Raw genomic sequence first — 22,447 nt, 5'->3', positions numbered from 1 at the left:
TAGGTGTTTTAAAGTGATATGCAGCTAAAACTTTTCTACGTAGAAAATGAACTCTAATGTTCATGAACTCCAAATACTGCAATAATAAATATACAAATTCATACAGGAAGCATTCTTACCAAAAATGTTAAACCTGAACGTGATCATGAGAAAACAGACAAATCCAGAATGTGGAGCAGATTATGGCTCATGCTCTGTTAAAAAGTCCATGTCATGGGAGGAAAGAAAAGAAAAAAAGCGGAAGAACTTTCTTAGATTAAAAGATATGAAAGAAATATAACAATTCATTGCAATATGTGAACCTTGATTGGTTTTAAAAAAACCTATATAAAATGCTCTGGAAATAGTCAGGGAAATTTGGATGTAGAAACGTAAATATATATAATATATATTAGATGACAATATTATATATTAGGTTAGATTAATATGTATTTGTATATATTATTGAAACTATTAATTTTTTAGGTCTAAAGCTGGTAATGTGATTATATATAAAATGTCTTTATTCTTGAGGGATGCCAAGTTGTAACACCAAAAAAAATTTAGGAGTGAAGTATCATGATGTTTGCAACTTATTTTCAAATTGTTTAGCAAAAAGTTACATATTTATATAGATATAAAATGTTTTATATACACATACATACAAAGAGAAGAGAGAGAGAAAGCAAATGTGGCAAAATATTAACAATGATTAAGTGAAAGATATACAGGTGTTCACTGTACCATTCTTTCAACTTCTTTGTAGGTTTGGAAAATTTCATAATAAAAAAGTTGGGGAAATTATGTCTGTATGCTGCTCTCAAAATATCATATGAAGATAAGTACAGTTATACTCCGCTTAACGATGGGGATTCATTCTGAGAAATGTGTTGTTAGGCAATTTCGTCCTTGTGCGAACATCATAGAGTGTACTTACACAAACCAGATGGCATAGCCTTCTACACACCTAGGCTCTGTGGTACTAATCTGATGGAACTGCCATCGGATATGTGGTCCATTGTTTATAGAAACGTCCTTATGCGGCACATGACTGTATTATCTTTTGATTTCATTTTTCAGTTGAGTATATTACTGATTACATTTGCCTACTGTATAATTGTTCCTTTTAAAAACAAATATTTTGTTTTGCCCTCTTGGCTTCCAATAAGGAACATTCACGTGATAAATTAATAACCAACCGTGGCCAAGTTCACTTCAGGAATCATCTGCGTAGATTCACTCGTCAACTCTCTAATAAGGCGTTTCATGGTCGTGTGTTTCATGTTTCCTATGATGTGCCCCTTTACTGTTCCTCTTGCTGGGGTGTTTCTTCTTATGGCAAATGGTGCCTTTAGCATTTTTCTTGGCTGCTTGTTCTTTCATCCACTTCTTAATATTATGACTGTGCGGGCTGACACAGATTCTTCTGCGCTTGACATGAAGGCTACCAAGAAGGGAATAAAATAAAATCACTGATAGAAAGTACAAGTAAGTAAAAGCTTAGTGACTTCTGGGCAGTTCCCACTTTCAGACACTTTTAGTGTTTTCTTAGAGACTGAATCCTAAAGCTGAGCACCACAAGGCTGAATCTTAACCTTACTACACTGTTGCCTGTGTTTCCTCAGACATCGGCAGGAAGTGTGAAAAGATGGAGAAGGAGATTGCAATAAAATGTATATGTATATATAAACTATAATAGAAAAAAATTTTTTAAAAAGGAAGAACCTGAATAAAAAGGAGGGTACTTTACAAGTCAGTGAGTAAAAAAGAAAAAGACAAAGGAGAAAAGAATATGAGGAGGAGGCAGAGGAGGGAGAGAAGAAAAACCAGGTGAAAATTTTCTTTCCAGACCCCAAGCTTCACTCATCAAAACCAATTCACTCCTCATTGCGCATCTCAAACATATCCTCCTCCATTAGGTTTTTCTAGATCTTCTCAGCTAAATGCTCTCTTTTTTCCTTTGCGTCTCTGTGGTGCTGATTACTTCTCTACTGGTGCTAGTTTGCTCTTTTTTTTTTTTTTTTAAGGAAGATTAGCCCTGAGCTAACATCTGCCGCCAATCTTCCCCTGTTTGCTGAGGAAGACTGGCCCTGAGCTAACATCCGTGCCCATTTTCCTCCACTTTATATGTGGGACGCTTACCATGGCATGGCCCGCCAAGCGGTGCCATGTTCACACCCAGGATCTGAACCTGCGAACCCCAGGGCCACCGAAGCAGAATGTGTGGACTTAACCACTGCGCCACTGGGCCGGCCCTTGTTTGCTCTTTTATTTGAGTGGGGTCTCAAACTTTCTCCTTTCCCTGTGATGTTATGCTCCTTGAAGGAGGACTAGTCTGGAAGTTTGTCTTGAAAAGGCCTTGTGCACAGTAGCAATTCAGTAATTACTTGTATATATAAAGGGAAAATTGTTCAAAATAAGAAAAGTCTGGTTCTGTTTTCAACAAACAATTAACTAAAATATTCTAAGCTTTTGTTAATATTTTAATGTAATATAAATCTATACCATATGTCAGAATTTGTTTTCCTTTCATTTTTTCTATATGAAACTTTGAACTTGGGGTAGGCGAATCCTATAGCAGCATTCACAATTTCTGTTAAATAGAAGAATTTCTTGTTACAAAAGATATTGTGACTTTTAACTCCCCATCAGGTGCCCTCCAGCTCTTATTAAATGTCACAAATCCTGCTGGCTCTACATATACGATATTTCTGTGTCTGGATAAACTGAAACTCCTGACCCTGTTATGTGGGGGGAAAGTATGGGGGACAGAGAGTAGGCTGCCATATCTCCAGATGACCCAGGCAGAATCACCAGCCAACAAATGGGAGGGAAAGTTAGGACAGGCTTGAACAAACTTAAGCATAATAAAGCTGGCATGTGGGGATATTAGTTTGAAAGAAGTGAGGCATCTTAATAGGAGGACAATATATTCTCTAAGTGTATTAGCCTGGGAGGCTGCAAAAGAAAAGCTACTTCTCACTATGCTGGTTGGTTTGCCTTTAACTATTACAGGAGGAAACTTGGCTGTAGTACTAATGTGGAGGAAAAAACAAAAACAAAGAGTTGAAGCTCCTATGCTTTGCAAAGGACTAAAACTGTCTCCTTTCCCTGTGGTGTCAGCAAGAACCCGGGCAACAGGCAGTGGAGTCCACTGACAGTCCACTGACAACCAGACAAGCCCACAGATTACACAGAAGAAAACTAGGGCTCAACTCCATTATTCCGTGGGCAGTGAGGAGCTTCAGGGATGGGCACTGGCAGGGGGCCGAAGGGAGAACTGGATGGGGGCTGGAGACAGAGGATGCAGGGAGGCAGAGAGCCACAGAAAAACAGGCAACAACCCCATGGGGACGCTTTTCAAAGGCCTACCAGTGAGGCCTCAACCTGTCAATGTCACACAAGGGGAAAATCAGCTACCAGAACACAGCTCCCAAACCCAAGATGCTATGATGTTTTCAAATCCTAAAGTTTAAAGACTGCTTAAACCTCCACCTGTATCCTCTGTGTATTCCATCAGGATAAAAAGAGACGAAGTCATGCTGGGCAAGGACGTGGCCTATTCCACACTCCCTCCCCTGCTGCCAACTCCACAGTATTCTGATGGGCTCCGAGCGACCCACCCATTGTGAATTTCTAGGTGGAGAGTTTGACTCTAAGAAACCATAAGGCGAATTCCCTGCTTCTTTTACCCGCAAGAGGGGAGCTAGAGACAGTCCAATGGACCCAAAGGGGTGGCCCTGCCAGAGATCGTCGCTGTCATTGTTCCCTACACTCTCTTTGTTTACCCATTCCTCTAAGCACAACAGCCCTTAACAACCACTCCTGAAAAAATACTCAAGCCTCCCAGACATCCTTATTTAATAACCCCCAATTTTCTTCCTAACAGATAATATCTGTATGGTTCAAGAAAGCTCAGCTCTCTGCCCAAGATAAACAACTTTTCATTGTATTTATGGTTAGAAACAGCCAGAAGCTCTTTAACTAAGTCACTGTAGAGATTTAAGCAAGCAAACTGCAGTCTTAGACATCAAAAATTACAATGATCATTCACAGGGTGTGAAACAAAGGACCCATTTCTAGGCAGAAAAGAAAGAGGAAAGAAATCTAGTGAGTTCACTATAACTTAATTGATATTAGTTAATTGCGATTTATAATAACACATGCCCTTTGGGAATTATATTTCCAATGCTTGCAATATTTCCTCTATCTAACACACTTGACTCAAACATTAAAGTCTTTATACACATTCAAAGTTAAGGGGCTATATTTTGGATAAGTAAAGATGTGTTCTGTAGAAAAATAAATTGAAAACAAGAGAACTTTTATATTTTTATGTTGAATTTCAGGAAACACAACAGAGAAGATCTGTAATTTATGATTAAAAATGCTACACAGTCAAATTTAATCTTGAGACCAGGTCATAACTACTCTATATTTTTCAGCTGTCTTATCAGCACAGAGAGCTCAACTTACAAACTTGTATTTGAATAAAATATTCTTAGATCCAAGGGATTGGCTTCATAGTTTCCCTTCAATTAAAATTAAGTCCTTTTTAAAGTGAAGACTCATGTTTTTTATCATACTTTTCCTTATCAAAATGAGGACTTACATAATTTCTGTTCTTATACCTTTAAGATCTCTATCTCACACCTGCTTGTCCCAAAGAAACTTCTCTGAAAATCCTGTTACCAATAGCAATAATCCCCAGCATCTATCTCTTACTCTTACACACACACAGAAACTTCCTCTGGTTCTTTCCCCATGCCTGCCTGGGAGTCCAATGGGAGCCCTTTCAAGTTTTGAAGCCTTCATTAGTCTGAAGTGACAAATGTCAAGGAGGTGGAAGGAACCAAAAGTTAAGAATTTGGAGTTTCTGGAATAGCCAGGGCAGCCTCAGGCAGATTTAATGCAGCTAGGTAGATGTCACACAAATATCCAGATGTTTCCAATTTTCCAGAGCACTGTTTGTCCATGAAGTGCCTATGAATTTTTACTCTCCAACTATTACCAGCACTATATATTAAGATTAAACAGAAGACTGATAGAATCTCAGTCAGGCACTTACTAAGGGAGTTTTTCAAAGAAGCTGGGAACTGGAAGCACCCCTCAGAACGTACCTCATTAGTAAGTATTTTGTGGATTGCTATCGGATACACTGGTTCCCAGTGACTAAACCACCTGAGCCGATGGATGGAGTGTGGTGGCATGAACTGAGGAGCTGCTAAGAGAGTTCTCAATCCTCTCCCTTCTCCCACATAGACGCTCATCCTTATGAAACGTTTGGGCCAGGAATTGTCTTCCTCTGCATATCTAACTCCAAGTGTGATTTTTAAACTTTATTAGATTGAAGCCCCTTTTGAGGATCTTATAAAACCTATGGACCTTCACCCCAGAAAAATGTTCAGACATTCATACCCATAAATTTCAGGGAGTTCACAGCTCCTTGACCTAAGGGAAGTCTATCAATGGACATCTTACAAACTCATCCTCTGAACTTTTAAGAACCGTTTCTTGGAGCAGTGTTTCTCAAAGTTGGGTAATGGATGGATTCCTCTGAAGCGGGGAAAAAATGGTCTGCAGGATGGGCTGGATAGAGTCTTCTAGAGACTGTAAGAGGGCAGAGTCTATTTTATCACTGCTGCATCTCCGCCACATGGAACGGTGCTTGGTACGTAAATGCTAAGCAACAAATATTGGTTGAATTCATTGAATAAATAAAGAGGTTCCCCAGTTCTCAGAAACACAGGTATAAGCAATGGGCTTATTTGTAGCCCAAAGAAGGGGTACCAAATGGCTCATCAGCATCACCTGGAGCCATAAGTGGTATTAAATGAGCATGCCAGGGAGATGCCTGATATGCTTTGAAGGTGCCAAATGTAATGGAGTTTGGGGAGAGCATTTTATGGCTAGTCCCGCCATCGCTTTTTTTTCCTTCTTCTTCTTCCTTAAGGCCTCTAGTACATAGCTGTATATACTAGTTGTAGGTCCTTCTGGTTATGCTATGTGGGTTGCCGCCTCAGCATGGCCTGATGAGTGGTGCCACGTCCGCGCCCAGAATCCGAACCAATGAAACCCTGGGTTGTTGAAGTGGAGCACCTGAACTTAACCACTCAGCCACAGGGCCGGCCCCCACCAGTGCTTTTGAGAGAGCTTGGAGGTATACAGTGTTCTGAACAAAGAGACCTGGGCAGCTCACATCCCGTTTCTGCCATTCACTAGCTGTATGTCACCAGGTGAGCTACATAATCTCCTCAGTCACAGCTTTCTCCTGGGTGACGTGGAGATAATTTATGTCTTTCTCACAGCATTGTTGTCAGAATCTAGATTTGCTAAATATCAATGCATTTCAAATTGTAAAGTCTCCATGGAGACCTTAAGTACATATAAGTCTAAAGTTTTCAATAACTGAGCCAGGGATGGGTGTAGGAGTGGGGAGAGGCTTCACCATGAGCCAACAGCCCAGAACCAAAGGCAAAGAAAGGCATTTGTGCTTGATTGCAAGTAGCACTTGTGACAGGCACAGACATCTCATCTCTACACTTCTATCTGAACCTTACATACACATACACTCCTGAAGAATTCAGAGAGTGAAAATGACAGCAACTTATATACTTGCCTGGAAAAAGTTACAGTTAAAGCCATGAAATAGAACTGTGGCCTTCCGTTTTTATTTTTGTTGTATTTTTTCACCCAGAGTGTCCCTTGTTTTGCTTAGGAAAGTCGTGCACGCTGTCGGGTGACTGAAGGCATTTAGCCCTTATCATAGCATTACAGAGGTGGGGGGCAGAGGGTAATGTGGGCTCTGGACATCCTAGTGCAGAAAGATTGTGCGTTCACTCCAGGGAGCCCGGACAGAAGGCAGAATATTTACTCTCCCACTCTTGTTTAGATGATTATTTGTATGTTGTGTATTAGGTAAAGCCTTCTCGGCCTACTGTTCATTGGCCAAGAAATGACCACTGTGCAGATTTAGATCCCCCTGCTGAAGAACACTCACATGACAGCAGCCAAGTCACAATCCCCATCAGCTCTCTGAATGCGACATGAATTCACTTTTTCCAAAAGCCTTCTGGAAATATGATGGGAAACCTCGGTGCAGCAGCTGGAAGCAATGGGAAGTATGGCTAAAAGAAGAAAAGAAAAAAACCTTAAATATTACAGTTTGTAAAAAAATGGCCTGGCTCTCATCTTAAAGACTCCAGAGGAGCAGAATGTTAATCCACTCTAGCAAAGGATAAACACTAACTGAGGGCTTTGTGCATGCAGATCTGGGGCAGGACACATCTCTACCTTCCAGAACTTGCACAGTATTTGCAGGAGATAAAACTAAGTACAGGCAAGGACACAAAACAAGTGAAGAAATGAAAAACCAGCTCCAGGGGGCAGGCCCAGTGGAGCTGTGGTTAAATTCACGTGCTTCACTTTGAGGGCTGGGGGTTCGCGGTATGAAATCCTAGGCATGGACCTACACACCACTCATCAAGCTATGCTGTGGCAGCATCCCACATACAAAATAGAGAAAGACTGGCACAGATGTTAGCTCAGGGCCAGTCTTCCTCACAAAAGCCAAAACAGCTCCTGTCAAGGATATTAGTGGGGTTGCAGACTGACTTGACTGAAGAGGAAAGAAGAGGTTGACAGAATGTCCCACACAATTAGAAGAGAACGACCACATGGGCCCCTGGAGCAGCTTTGAAATTTTCCCACCAGGGAAGGACTTGACTGAGTCTTAAAGGATTTGGATGGATGAAGAAAAATGGAGAAGACTTGTTCAGACTAAAGGAAGTGCAAGGTTAAGACTTCTGAGACAGGAAAGCCCAAGGCACATTTAGGGTATGGAGGAAAATAGACCACTTTCTCTGTATTGAGTGTCTAGGAAGGTGAGTGATGGGAGACGTGATTAAAGGATAGACTGAGGTTACACCACTAAGGTCTTGAATGTTACTCTAAGGAGGTTTAGCTTTTATGAAATAGGGACCACTAAAGATTTGAGAAAGGAGAAGGGTTTTAGGAAAATCCGTCTCGCAGTGATAAGACGGATGAAAGTGGGGAGAGACCGGGGCAGGAGGTGAGGGTACAAGGAGCTTGTGTTACTCAGATGTAAGGAAAAGAAGGAAACACAAATATGAAAGGAAATCCACTCCCCTAGGAAAATGTGTATCTGCAAATTCCTAATGTCACATGCACACAGTATTCTCCTATGCTTCCCAATCCACCAAGTGAGTAGTAAATAAAATTAAAAAATTAGAAATTACAGCCAACGGTGGCTGCAGGTGGCAACCTCATCATAGCAGAAAGAAGTTAGCCACTGAATTAGGGATTAAAAGAAATGGTTGAAGCCCTCTACACGGTCAGCTCTAAGCAATAGAGGTAGCTGCCCTTGTAACAGGGAGAGATCTCTGTACCCACGCTTTGCCCCCATGGAAACATGGGGCCTACTCACAGCCATGCAGTAGAGAAGGAGGAGCTGAATACCAAATTAAGCGTGTCCATGTGACTCACCCACTGGGTCTCAAAACCTTCCATTGCCATTCATTCTTTCACTTATTCAATTATTCAACAAACATTTATTGAGCAATTAAAATGTTCCAGGCACAATGCTAGTCACTGGGGGATACAAACATAAATAAAACAATATGACCCTGTCCCCAAGAGGCTGTGGTAGAGGAGACAGATTTGGAACTAAGTGCTTAGGATACAATCCCATTGACTCACTATAATTGTACTTCTGGAATTCTGTTCTTCTAAAGGTCTCCCAAGTCATAAAGACAGGTGCACAGCTGTTCACTATAGCAAAACACTAGAGGCCATCTCAATGTCTATCAATAGTTAAATAAACAATGGTACATCCAAATGCAATAAAGGACGAGGTAGATATATTTACACAGAGATAGATGAATGTCCATAATTTATTGTTAAGTGAGAAATGTAAGTTTCAGTGCAAGAATTATATATGATCCCATTTTCATAAAAAGAGTGTACATACATACACAGAGGGAAAGATATGGAAGTATATGCCCAAATTTATAAGCAATGACTACTTCCAGAAAGCAGGGAGATTTTCAACTAGCATGTAAAACTTGCAGTTTTTTAAAACCTCTATTGCTATGCAGAACTGAACCAAGCCCTAGAGAAACACAGAAGATTACAGAAATTAACTCTGCCTAGGGGAGACAGGGTAGGAAGACAGAGGACATGAAGTTTGGACTGAATTTTAAAGGAGGAGCAGAATTCACCTGACTGAGAAAGGGAGTGGAGCAATCTAAGTAGAAGGAGCTATACGTCAAGAGTGCTGGGGTAGACAAGAACGGATTGCTTGTTTGAGTTGTATATCTCACAGAATCTGAGTCAAACTCACAGAATCTGATGTCTTAGAGTGGGGCAAGTCTACTCTGGCAAGATTCTTGTTAACAATGGTACAGAAATCTCTGCGTTGACTTCTAGTCATGCTCAGGCCCTGGGGAAAATGCCTTGACCCTAGTCCCAGAGCCTCAAGGAGGATCTGCATAAAATTAATTGGAGCTGTCTCCCTCCAGAAAGAAAGACTTTGACCTGCCTCTCTTGTCCTGCCTGTCCTGAATAACCCAGTGCTGCTCCATTTGGAAGAGACTCTCAGCTTGAGATCTAGATCAGTAACAACCCAGCATCAGCCCAATATACATATTTTTTAATTCTCGGGAAATTAGAATATACATAAAATCCCCAAATATATATTAATTATATATTTACATGAATTCATTTTTACATAAATTCATTTACAAAAATGTATGTCTTCAATAACTTCTAAACCATGCATTTAAATTAATAGATGTAGTTGAAATATACCCACACAAGTGATACAGAGTGTTAACAGTTCTACATTTTTTGCTTGAGGAAGATTGTTGCTAAGATCTGTGTCAACCTTCCTCTATTTCATGTGGGATGCTGCCACAGTGTGGCTTGACAAGCAGCCCTAGGTCTGCACATGGAACTCGAACCTGTGAACCCCTGGCCACCAAAGCAGAGCACACGAGCTTAATCACTACGCCACCAGGCCAGCCCAATATTTCAATTTTTTTAAAAAGTGCTATAGGAGAATGGGACACTGGTTGTCCTTATATTTATTAATACATTGATTTCCTAAAATCAATTGTTTCTTTCTTTAGCTACACTGTGCTGCCTATTCTCTAAGTCAAACTGTTTAACATCCCAAAATAAGGTTTTGGGTATATTCGTGTATCTATGCATTCATTCACCCATCTTACGCTATAAGAATCACTATATGAATTCTTATAGAGTGAATCACTATCTTTTTTTTTTTTTCTGTTTTCTCCCCAAAGCCCCCTGGTACATAGTTGTATATTTTAGTTGTGGGTCCTTCTAGTTGAGGCATGTGGGACGCCGCCTCAGCAAGGCCTGATGAGCAGTGCCATGTCTGTGCCCAGCATTCGAACTGGCAAAACCCTGGGCCGCCGCAGCAGAGCGTGTGAACCTAAACACTCGGCCTCGGGGCTGGCCCTGAACCACTATCTATATCCATGAATTCTTATAGAGTGAATCACTCTGCTAGACTCTGGGGGTAGAAAGATGAAGAGTTACTAGCTTCAAAGAGCTCCTACACAGACCACTGCTATTAGTTGAGACCCAAGCAACTATAAAACACAAAACAGACTTTCAAACGCACTATGGGGATCATAGGCAAACCTGTATGTTTAGGATTTTGAGTTGTCTGAGTGATGACATCAATTCAAGGAATAATTTTAAGCCAGAAAGGCACCCAGGACCTATATGTACTTAGAAAACTGGATTACATTTCTCAAATAGAAAGGTAGGATGGCTCACCTGGAGATCACTTGACCTAAGTCAGATTAACGATCAAAAGGCAAGAGGCATGTAATTAGAGCATTTATTACATGTTGGTAGATGTGACTGGTGCCCTCCTGAGGCAGCTGGAAATATAGAAGGCCAGGAAAGATGAGATCCTTTGAAGAGCGCCTACCCAGTTGGGCAATGAAGAATGCTGTCAGAATGGTTGGACTAAGGCAACGGTAAGATTCTTTTAGAAAACATTGCCCCCTAGAGGTTTTCTCGAGAAGCCTCTTGTCAGAATATTTCCATTTTTAAAGACGAGTGAGCAATTTCTTCTGATTTCAACAATGATCCTGAATTTCCATATAGGAGAGATTTATCGGTGTCAATAAGGTCAAAAAAAGATTTGGTGACGTTTCTTCTGCATTTACATATTTTCTATTGAGATAATACAATTGCTTGGTTGGGGAAGCAAGCTGATAAGAGATTAAAGAAGCGAAGCCTCCCCTCAAAGACCTCTCTGGTGCATAAGGCCAGGAATCTCATGGGAAAGAACCTGCTTTTATTCCCAAACTGGAGTTCACACAAACAGACCTATCTGATGGAGTAAGGGTTTCCCTGGAGGAAAATAGTGAAAATTATTGCAAATAAGAAAGAAGCCTTGTAGAGTGGGCTTGATAAAACAGCAGGGCGGAGGTATGAAGGAGCAAGGATCTGAGGTTTATTGTGAGGTTTTACCTGCTCCACCCCCAGCCCCTTCCCTAACCCCTCCAGACATTCCTCTTTACTTTGGGAAGGACACTACAGAGTGTGTCAGCCCAAGAGCTCCACCTGGGAAGCTCCTTTGAAAGGTGATTTACGAGAGCAGTTAATGCATTTCTCTGCTGGGCTAAGGTCAGTCCTCTGAAGGAAGCAGGTGGCCACCAGTGGGTGGGGAGTGGGTCAAATGCCCACAGAGGCACATAAAACTGCAGGGAGGGGCTCTGCTCATGCGAGAGATGAGCCTCCCTACCCTATCAGCCCACCTCCCGGCAGACTGTTAGAAGGAACGGACCCTTCTCGAGGACCTGCAATCTGAGAATTATCAAAAATCTTTGGATTCGGAAATCCTGAAAAAAACCTGTAATGACTGCTAGGCAAGAAGGTGGGGACTCAGAACATCATAATTTCTATTCACTAGCCAGTGAAACCCAGGCCATACAGTTTCCATGGGTAGCATTTGATGTGTGTACTCAGTGAATTGAAGTCAATATTTGAATCATTTTGGGGATTATGTCCATCTTTGCTCCATTATAAAGGATGATTTGCTTCTGTATAAGAAGTGTGAAATAGAGGGAAAACATTTCTAACGTAAGCTGGGGACTTGAAAGTTGGATAGAGTTTGAATAGGGCAGTAAATGTCAAGGAGACAACAGGTAGAATGGCACAAAAGTGGGAAAAGACAGAACTTATGCAAATTTGGTTGGAATTATAGAATTTATGAATGTAATTTGTAAGGGGAAGAAGTGAAAAGGATGTTGGCACCAGATTGCCTTATATTTTATATCAATAACACAAGTTCAGTAACCTCTTTCTATGGAAACATTTTTAATGAAGACATGATGATTTATTTTAACACTCTTCTGTGGAAATCTAAATGTGAATAGATAATTGATGACATTACTACTATTCTTTGCTCGTAAAATATTTCAACACATAGAAAAGTACCAAGAAAGATAAAAACACCTATATACCCACCATCCAAATTTTACTAATTTTAATCCTTTTCCATGCTTGCTTTCAGTCTTATTTTTAAGAAATCTGTTTGCAATACTTTAGTGTTACAAGCAAGGCTGCAATGAATCATAAGAGGCTCCTCATGACAATAAGAGGTTACATTTCTTGAGTCCTCACTCTGTGCCAGGCGCTAGTGTGACTGCCATATGTGAATTAGTTCATTCACAGCAACTATATGCAGAAGGTACTACATTCATTCCCATTTCATAGATGGATACCTAAAACAGAGAAAAGCTATATAACTTTCCCCAGATCAAATGGCCAAGAAATGGTGGGGCTGAAATTGGAATGGAGACAGTCTGGCACTTTTTTTTTTTTTTTTTTGGTGAGGAATACTGGCCCTGAGGTAACATCTGTTGCCAATCTTTCTCTTTTTGCTTGAGGAAGACTGTCGCTGAGCTAATATCTGTGCTAATCTTCCTCTATTTTATGTGGGATGCCACCACAGCATGGCTTCACAAGCAGTGCTAGGTCCGTGCTCGGGATCCTGGCCTGTGAACCCAGGCTGCCAAGGCAGAGCACGGGAACTTAACTACTACACCACCAGGCTGGCCCCATGTCTGGCACCTTTTTAAACCACTGGGCTATGCTCTGTTATTCCTCTATACGTCTCTTTGGGGTTTCTGTAAGAGTTTCTCTAGGGCAGTGGTTCTCAAAGTTGAACGTGCATCAGAATCATTTGGAGGGCTTTCGAAACCACAGCTTGTTGTCACTCCCTCCCCCACCTCAGGTTCCTGATTCAGTAGTCCGGGATGAGGACTGAAAATGTGCATATCTAACGACTACCCAAGGGGTGCCGACACCGCAAATCCTGAAACGCACTTGGAGAACCACTGCTCTAGGAAGATGGACCTGTACATGGAATTGCTAGGTTGTAGGATACGGTCGCTTTGGCAGCACACATACTAAAATTGAAACGAGACACAGAGGATATACGCTCCTTCAACAGTATTTGATACAGAAACATTGCTCTACAAAGTGATCGCGCCAATTGACACTCCCACTTGCAGCGGATGAGAGTTCCATTTCTGCATATCCTCAACAACACTTCAAAATGCCACTTTAAAATTTTCCCAGGGGCCAGCCTGGTGGGGTAGTGGTTAAGTTTACGTGCTCTGCCTGGGCAGCCGTGGTTCACAGTTTGGGATCTTGGTTGCAGACCTAGTACCACTCACCAAGCCCCGCTGTGGTGGCATCCCACATAAAACAGAGGAAGACTGGCACAGATATTAGCTCAGAGCCAATCTTCCTCACACACACACAAAATTTTTTTTGCCAATCTGATGGGGTTGAAATATCTCAGTTGGCTTGACTTGCCATTTCTCTATTAGTGAATTATTGATCATTAAATTTCCTTTTTAAAGTGCCAAATCCTATTTTTGCCAGGTTTTTTTGGTTCGGTTTTTGTCTTATTTATTTACAGGAATTCAAAAAATATTTTGGACACCAATGTTTCATTAGTTATTAGAAAATATTTTCTCTCACTTGGTAGCTTATCTTCTCACTTTATTTAAAATTTTTCTTTATAGTTTGCTATTTGTCTTATTTAGCGAATCTTTCCCTAGCCAGAAGTCATGAAAATAACATTTTGTTGTAAAAGTTTTGCTTTTTAGCAACTGAGGCTGTCAATTCCAGGCGGCGGAGGCCAGCTCACAAAGCCTCTGGATCCATGTTGGGGTTTGAGGCCAAGGTTCCAGCTAGTGTGAGTACTTCCTTAACTAGAGCAGCTTCTTGGCCAATTTCCCCCCAAAATGTAGCTTAGCACAGGCAGTTGAGGACTTGGGACCTGGTGTCAGATCCCATGATCAAATCTCAACATCACAGCACTGGCCCCAGCTGTCTTCCCTCGGGCACCCTGCACTTCCTTTTAGAGTATTTACATTTTATCATCATTTTTTGTTTATATGTCTACTTCCTTCACAAGAATCTAAGTTCCTTGATCAAAGGGACTGTGCTTTATCCATTTTCATATCTTTGGTACCCAGGACATAATTGGTGTTCAGTAAATATTTTCTAATGAAAAATAAAAAGCTCTGCTTTTTACATCTGGAATTTATTTTATGTATGCTGTGAGTCAGGAAAAGATTTTTTTTTGCATAATGTCTCAGAACTTTAAGTGTAAATGAAAGTTATTTTCTCCATTTACAAAAGGGAAAGAGACATTTTTCCCCTTCCTCCTTTCTTAAGAGAGTTTCCTTAGAGACATCGTGAATTTGAATCCTTGCTCTAACCTTTGGAGAAGAGGTAAATCTCTCTAAGGATTAAAGCCAGCCTCCAGTTGTTATATTATAGCTAGATATCTAAGGTCACTGGGCAAACGACCTCTAGATACGTATAACGTACCTCCAGAATTAGCTCAGGGTCTCTCACAAGATGGACAGGGACTGTCACAAGGTACAACTCTTTTGTCTTTTGAGGAGATAAGAGAAGTTTTTATCCTTCCTTCTGCTTTGCTGTATAAAATGTGTGAGATTCTGTTGTAATTTCAGTCACCTTCGTTTTACCTCACAGCTTGTAAATCTGTTAAGGCTTACTCAATCATATACTGTATTCTCTCTTCTATATGCGTACAGATGGATCTTTTGTTGGCAGGATGGTTTCCTTTTCCCAAGAGAACCACACAGTCCCCTTAAATCTTCACGTTTCCGTATACACACAGGTCTGTTTCTGGGCTTTCACTTCCGTTTCATTGCTCTTTTTATCTGTCTTTGCACCAATTCCATACTGTTTCAACTAAGATGACTTTTCAATATATCTTGCTATCTGATGCAATAAGTCCCCCACCCAACTTCTTCTTCTTCAGAATTGTCTGGGCTGTTCTTGGCCTTTTATCCCTCTTATAAATTTTAGGATCCTCATGTTAAGTTTTGCAAACATCTTTGAAATTTTGGTTGGAATTGTAATAAATTGGTGACTAAGTTTTGGGAGACCTGACGTCTAAAAAACATTGTTTTCTTATCCATAAATATGGACTTAATTATCTCTCTAGCTATTCAGATTTTCTTTTATGGCCTTCCAGACCTTTGTGAAGAAAGTTGTAAAACGTTGTATATCTTATCTTAGATCTATTCCTGGGTAACTGATAGATTTTGTGCTATTGTGAACGGTCTTTTTAAAAATTCCTTTTTCTAATTAGTTATTTTTGATGTATAAGAATGCTATTGATTGTTTTATGTTGATCTTGTATCCAGCAACTTTGCCGAACTTTATTAGTTGTAATAGTTTGGGGTAAATACTCTTTGGTTTTCTAGGTAAAGAGATGTTTTTATCTCTTTGTTTTCAATTCCTGTATAGGAATTAAAGGCTTTTCTCCTTTAAAATGTGTTACTTTGGTAAATGCATAGAACAGAGCCTAGCCCATTTAAGCTCAATACCTAAATCTTAATATTATGGATTAATCTATTTTCTTCCTTGCTCTCCTGGGATAAACCATACTTAGTCATAAAGTATTAATTTTATATGATCCTGTGTTTAATTTGCTATTTATTTAGGTTTTTCCATCTATGTTCATAAACAAGATTAGTCCATACTTTTATTCCCTGATATCATAGTTGAATATTTGGGGTATTAAGGTTATATTCATCTCAAATTGCATTGGGTAGTTTTCTCTGTTTTTCTGTTATTTGAAAGAGTTTGTATAAGATAAGGATTCTCTGTTCTTCCAATATTTGCCAAAACCATCTAGGCCTGGTGTTTGTTTGAGGGAAAGATGTTCAACTCTGATTTAATTCTTTAATAGTTATTCACTTATTTAGATTTCCATATCTTCTTGAGTCAATATTGATATCTTAGTTTTCTAAGTAATTGTCCATTTCATCTACAATTTCTCATTTTTGTCACTGAAGAATTCAGAATATACCACCCCAAAATACGCCACTCTGGCATATTATTTTAAGTTAAAGCCACTTAAAAAAATAGCAGATGCAAAAAGGGCACTCTGACCTTCCTAGAAGCAGGAAATAAAACTCTCATGTAAAAGGTCCCCTCCTTGCACCTGGAGGAAGAAAGACATTTTTTATCATCAAAGGGCAACATCCCATCTCTACTCCACTGGAAGCTTGGGCCAAGAGAAATCTGTACAAACAAACCTTGTTAAACTAACCCTTATCTTTCTGGTACTTTCCCATGATTAACTGCCCTAGCCCAAGCCCCTCTGTCTTGTCACGTTTTCATAGTTTAGCACTCTTTGTCCAACTTGATACAATATTAATATAATAACAATATTTGAGCATTGGCTCAAACTGCTTCTTTGAGTCTACATTTCCTTATGCTCCCATGTCAAGTAAAACTTACATTAAATAAATTTGTATGCCACAAAAATGGACGCATAGGTCAATGGAACACAATGGAGAGCCACAAATAAACCCACGCATGTATGGTCAATTACTCCTCAACAAAGAGACAAGAATATACATTGCGGAAAATACAGTCTCTTCAAATAAATGAGGTTGGGAAAAGTGGACAGATACATGCAAAAGAATGAAACTTGACCACTTTCTTACACCATATACAAAAATAAACTCAAAATGAATTAAAGACTTAAATTAAGCCCTGAAACCATAAAACTCCTAGAAGAAAACACAGGCAGCCAGCTCTTTGACATTAGTCTTAGCAATATTTTTGGGATATGGCAAGGGCAACAAAAGCAAATAAACAAATGGGACTACATCAAACTAAGAAGCTTTTGTTGATGGTTTCCTTCAATAAAATGAAAAGGCAACCTACTGAATGGAGGAATATATTTGCAAATTATATATCCAATAAGGGGTTAATATCCAAAATATATAAACAATTCATACAACTCAATATCAAAAAAACAATCCAATTAAAAAATGGGCAGAGGACCTGAATAGACGTTTTTTCAAAGAAGACAAACAGATGGCCAACAGGTACACGAAAAGGTGCTCAACATCACTAATCATCAGGGAAATGCAGATCAAAACCACAATGAGATTATTACCTCACATTTGTCAAAATGGCTATTATCAAAAAGATAAGAAATAACAAGTGTTGGCAAGGATGTGGAGAAAAGGGGACCTCTGTGCATTATTGGCGGGAATGTAATTGGTGCAACCACTATGGAAAACAGTATGGAGGTTCCTCAAAAAAATTAAAAACAGAACTACTATACAATTCAGCAATACCACTTCTGGGTATTTATCTGAAGAAAATAAAACACTAATTTGAACAGATATATGCACCCATATGTTCACTGCAGCATTATTTACAATAGACAAGATATGGAAGCAACTTAAGTGTCCATCAGTATACGAATGGGTAAAGAAGATGTGATAGATAGATATGTATAATGTGGAATATTACTCAGCCATAAAAAAGAATGAAAGCCTGCCATTTGCGACAACATGGATGGATCTAGAGGATATTATGCTGAGTGAAATAAGCTAGCCAGAGAAAGAAGACCACAATATGATTTTACTTATATGTGGAATCTAAAAAACAAAAAAAACAAATGAACAAAACAGAAACAGACTCATAGATACAGAGGACAAATTGGTAGCTGCCAGAGGGGAAGGGGTAGGGGAGAAGAGTGAAATAGGTGAAGGGGATTAAGAGAACAAATTTGCAGTTATAAAATAAGTCATGAGGATGTAATGTACAGCATACAGAATATAGTCAACAATATTGTAATCCCTTTGTATGATGACAGATGATTACTAGTCTTATCAAGGTAATCATTTTGTAATGTATCTAAATGCCAAATCACTATGTTGAACACCTGAAATTAATACAATATTGTATGCCAACTACACTTCAATTTAAAAAATTTTAATAAAAATCAATAAATAAATTTGCATGCTTTTCTCCTGTTAATCTATTTTTGTTACAGGAGCCCCAGTCCAGAACCTAGAAGAGTAGAGGGAAAGATTGTTTCTTCCTCCCCTACATCACAGAACTGCATAGTATTATCTTACCCTATCTGTAGTTAGGACTCCTTTTTCGTTCTTATATAGTGTTTGAATAGGGAGTTCCTACGCAAAAACAATCATTTAAAAGTTTGGATCTAAATAATATATAAAACATATTTATAAATTTACAAATATCGTTTGTTTTGAAACTAAAAAATTCATTTAACTCCTAGGTTAAAGAGGAAATCACAAAATATTCTGATAAACGGTGGAAGTACAACTTACTATAACAAGTGGGATATAGTTAAATCTAGCCTAAGTGCACTTATTTAAAACACACACACGAAAAAATAACTAGGCCTTAACTCAACAACCTAGGAAAGGAAAATCTTCTCAAACACGGGAAAAAGACCAAAGCACGACATCGAGACGCTTTACGGCTTTCGCGCTACGCGTATCTGCCGTCAGGGCGGCCGTGCTGCTGGCGAGCCTGGGAGCGGGACGCCAAGTGTGGGACCTGGAGCGAAGCAAAGCCCAAGACCAAGGAGGAGGAGGAGTGCCGAATGGCAGCCACAAGAAGCCGTTGTGCTTGTCATATGTACCGGGGCCACATCCCGCTGCTCTTCTGGTATCTGCTCGTGCGCAACCTGGTTGGCGCCAGCGGCGCGGTTGGGCGGCTTCTCCCTGAGCGGTGGATGGTGCGTGTGGCGCCGAGAAGCGGCCCTGGTGTCATCAGGACCACGGGAGAGGAGGATGGCGGCCCGTGGCCAGCGCGGGGCGGCGGCACTACTCCTTCGCCCACAGGCGCCTGCAAGCTCAAGCGTCTTGCGCCGCGACGTGGGGGAGCTGCGGGCGCCTGCTTGGCGGTGTCTGCTCCGTCCCCAGGCCGATGGCAGCCCAGCCTTTGTTCCCCAGCGTCCTGGGGACGCGCCTCCTCGGCTGCCCGGCGCCAGCTCGGAGGCGCCCAGACCTGGCCTCCCGCGGGGCTGCTTTTCCTGGAGCTGTAGCAAAACCTTAGTTGTGTTGTGCCCGTCTTTCCTACTCCTGTTAGTTTTTTGATTGATATATCAGTTTCCGATGTGGGTATGTTAAAAATCTTACACTATTGTTGGGATTTATAGCAGATTTTTTTCTTGCGAATCTGTTCTCTCCTGCAGTAATCCCTTGGGTTTATATTTTCAGATGCGTACAAATACCCTCCTGGTCCACAGCCCGGGTTAGAGTGAGGCACTGACCTTGGGTGGAAAATTTAAAGAGGCGCCAAAAACCCGAGTAATCAAGATAAATCACATTTTAATGCAATATTTTTTTAAAGTAAAAATGCCAAAAATAGATGAAGACTAAAATACTACAATTTTAAATGAAAAGAAAATCCGACCCTGCCCTTTAACGACTCACCTCAATCACCTCACTTGCCTCACCTTATTCTCCAGCCCTGGGTGTACCTTCTTAGTGAATTGATTCTTTTTATTCTTCCGTAAGATTTCTCCAGTCCTATTACAGCTTTTTGCTTAAATTCTGTGTTTTCTGATTTAATAGTGCAACAACGAACTTTTGGTTAAATTTATTTATCCACATTTTGTTTTCTTATCATCCCTTTTCTTTGCTTTTTTCCCCCTTCTGTTGGATTGATAAGTTTTCTACATTTCCTTTATTTTTTTTTTACTGAAAATTTAGACTGGGTTAGATCAAGAAAAAACATCCTTGAGAAAATATCAACACAAATGTTCTCCAGTTTGAAACGTTTAAGTGTATTATTTTACTAAGGAAAGTGATTGGAAAACAGTATGGTGATTCCTTAAAAAAATTGAGAATAGATCTATATGATCCAGCTATTCCACTGTATATCCAAAGAACATGAAAACATGAATGCATAAAGATACATGCACCCCTATGTTCATCACAGTATTATTCACAATAGCCAAGACTTGGAAGCAGCCTAGGTGCCCATCAAGGGAGGAACGGATAAAGAAGATGTGGTATTTATACACAATGGAATACTACTCAGCCATAAGAAATGATGAAATCCGGCCATTTGTGACAACATGGATGGACCTTGAGGGTATTATGCTGAGTGAAATAAGTCGGAAAGAGAAAGTCAGATACCCTATATCTCACTCGTAAGTAGAAGATAAAAACAACAACAAACAATCTCACAGAGACAGAGATTGGATTGACGGTTACCAGAGGGGAAGGGGCGAGGGGGTAGGGTGAAAGGAGTGATCAGGCACATGTGTGTGGTGAAGGATTGTAATTAGTCTTTGGGTGGTGAACATGATGTAATCTACACAGAAATCAAAATATATAACGATATACACCTGAAATTTATATAATGTTATAAACCAATGTTACTGCAATAAAAAAAAAGGAATTTGATAGGAAAAAAAAGAAAGTGATTGCCATATCAGTAAAATTCCTTAAGCGTTTATTGAGTACCTACCTGTGTCATTCATTGTTCCAGGAACTAAGTATACAAAAATTAGTAACTCATTGTACCTGCCCTCAGAGTGCCTACAATAGATGTTTTTCTAACGTTATCTTACGAAACCTCCCTGCTGCCTGTGACATTGTTACTCATTCCTTCCTGGAAGTTTTCCATATCCTTGGTTTACAAGACACTCATCTCTCCCCGTTCTCCTAGTACTGAGAAATTACTTTCTCTGCCTCTTGAACTCCTTTGCCCTCTCCTCAATAGTTAGCATTCCTCAAAGTTCCATCCTTGACCTTCCACTCTTTTCTTGCCATTTACATCTCTCATGCTTTAAATCACGATCTATGTCAGTAACTTCAAAATATCTTTGTCTAGGGCCTAGCCCGGTGGCGTAGTGGTTAAGTTCACGCACTCCACTTCGGTGGCCCCAGGTTTGTGGGCCCGCATCCAGGGCTCAGACCTATGCACCACTTGCCAAGCCACATTGTGGCAGCATTCCACATAAAATAGAGGAAGATGGGCACAGATGTTAGCTCAGGGCCAACCTCTTCCTCACACACACAAAAATATACATCTTTGTCTAATCTCTACCCTAATGTCCTGACATATATCCAACTGCTGTTGAACATCCGTTTGGATATCCCACAGGTTTCCTACCTCAATAAATCCCCAACTGAAGACATCTGCCAATGTAAATCTATTCCTTTTCCTTTTCTCATCTCAGTTAACCATCATTTACCATTTGCCCATTTGCCCAAGCCAGAAACCCCTGTGTCATTCCATCCGTCTGCACTCTTCACAGCCAATCCCAAGGTCCTGTCAATTTTACTCCATTAACATTTCTCAGATTTGTCTCCTCTGCATTCGTCCCCTCCACTGCTCAAGTTCAAGACCTCATTAGTTGGCTCCTGGCCTGCTGAGCCTCCCAGCTGCCTCCTTCTCCCAGCCTTGCCCTTTCCCCACATCAATCTGCAGTCCCACAGCACCCTGTGCTTTCCTGTCTTCACCATATGTAAAATTAAGGATTTATGTGACTACGCATTTTGATTGTGAGCTCCCTCAGGATATCTTTGTACCCACACCACATAACACTGGGCTTGGCATTAGTGCTGAGGAAATGTCTCTTGAGCTGAACTAAGCTCTGTTGTAGTCTTAAGTGATGTTTCATTTTATTTTGTTTTAAGGCTTTTAATGCCATTAAAATATTTTTCCTTTTTTAGGAAATAAGATTAGCAGTTTTTGGTCAAGGTCTTATGTCCTAAATGTCCTAAAACTACACAGTACTTTTCAGAAACATACCGTTCTTCCACCCTCAGGTAATTAGGGGTCAACTCAATATGATAAATCATTTGTTCAGTGTATTTAATTTTTTTTTTTAGGAAGGTTAGCCCTGAGCCAACATCTGCCAATCCTTCTCTTTTTACTGAGGAAGACTGGCCCTGAGCTAACATTTGTGCCCATCTTCCTCCACTTTATATGTGGAACACCTACCACAGCATGGCTTGCCAAGCAGTGCCATGTCTTGACCTGGGATCCAAACCGGCGAACCCTGGGCCTCCGAAGCAGAATGTGCACACTTAACTGCTGTGCCACCTGGCTGGCC

At 40.3% G+C, this 22,447-nt stretch overlaps 1 protein-coding gene and 1 long non-coding RNA gene across 3 annotated transcripts in view; one reads left to right on the top strand and one right to left on the bottom strand.

The window, feature by feature from the left end:
• The window catches only part of CCL28 (C-C motif chemokine ligand 28), a 37,080-nt gene that overhangs the window by 8,187 nt on the left and 6,446 nt on the right, over positions 1 to 22,447 (bottom strand). The window contains exons 2-3 of one of the 2 annotated variants that reach the window (XR_011506485.1): positions 6,980 to 7,106; positions 1,179 to 1,423 (exon numbers count right to left, since the gene is read on the bottom strand). Coding sequence is in view for 1 of the 2 variants with exons in the window: in XM_070519684.1 (XP_070375785.1) it covers positions 1,231 to 1,423; positions 6,980 to 7,106 (320 nt within the window). In the remaining variant the exon portion in view is untranslated. Of the gene's footprint in view, positions 1 to 481; positions 1,424 to 6,979; positions 7,107 to 22,447 lie in introns of those variants that run through there. The other variant, XM_070519684.1, reaches the window with a different exon arrangement.
• LOC139046421 (uncharacterized) lies at positions 18,615 to 20,839 on the top strand. The gene is made up of 2 exons (XR_011506484.1): positions 18,615 to 19,492; positions 19,571 to 20,839. It is a non-coding gene; the product is annotated as an uncharacterized lncRNA (long non-coding RNA).

Source organism: Equus asinus, chromosome 10 (assembly GCF_041296235.1).
Source record: "Equus asinus isolate D_3611 breed Donkey chromosome 10, EquAss-T2T_v2, whole genome shotgun sequence".
Lineage (NCBI taxonomy): Eukaryota > Metazoa > Chordata > Mammalia > Perissodactyla > Equidae > Equus > Equus asinus.
Note: the sequence above shows the minus strand (reverse complement) of the source record. Positions and strands in the feature narration are given on the sequence as shown.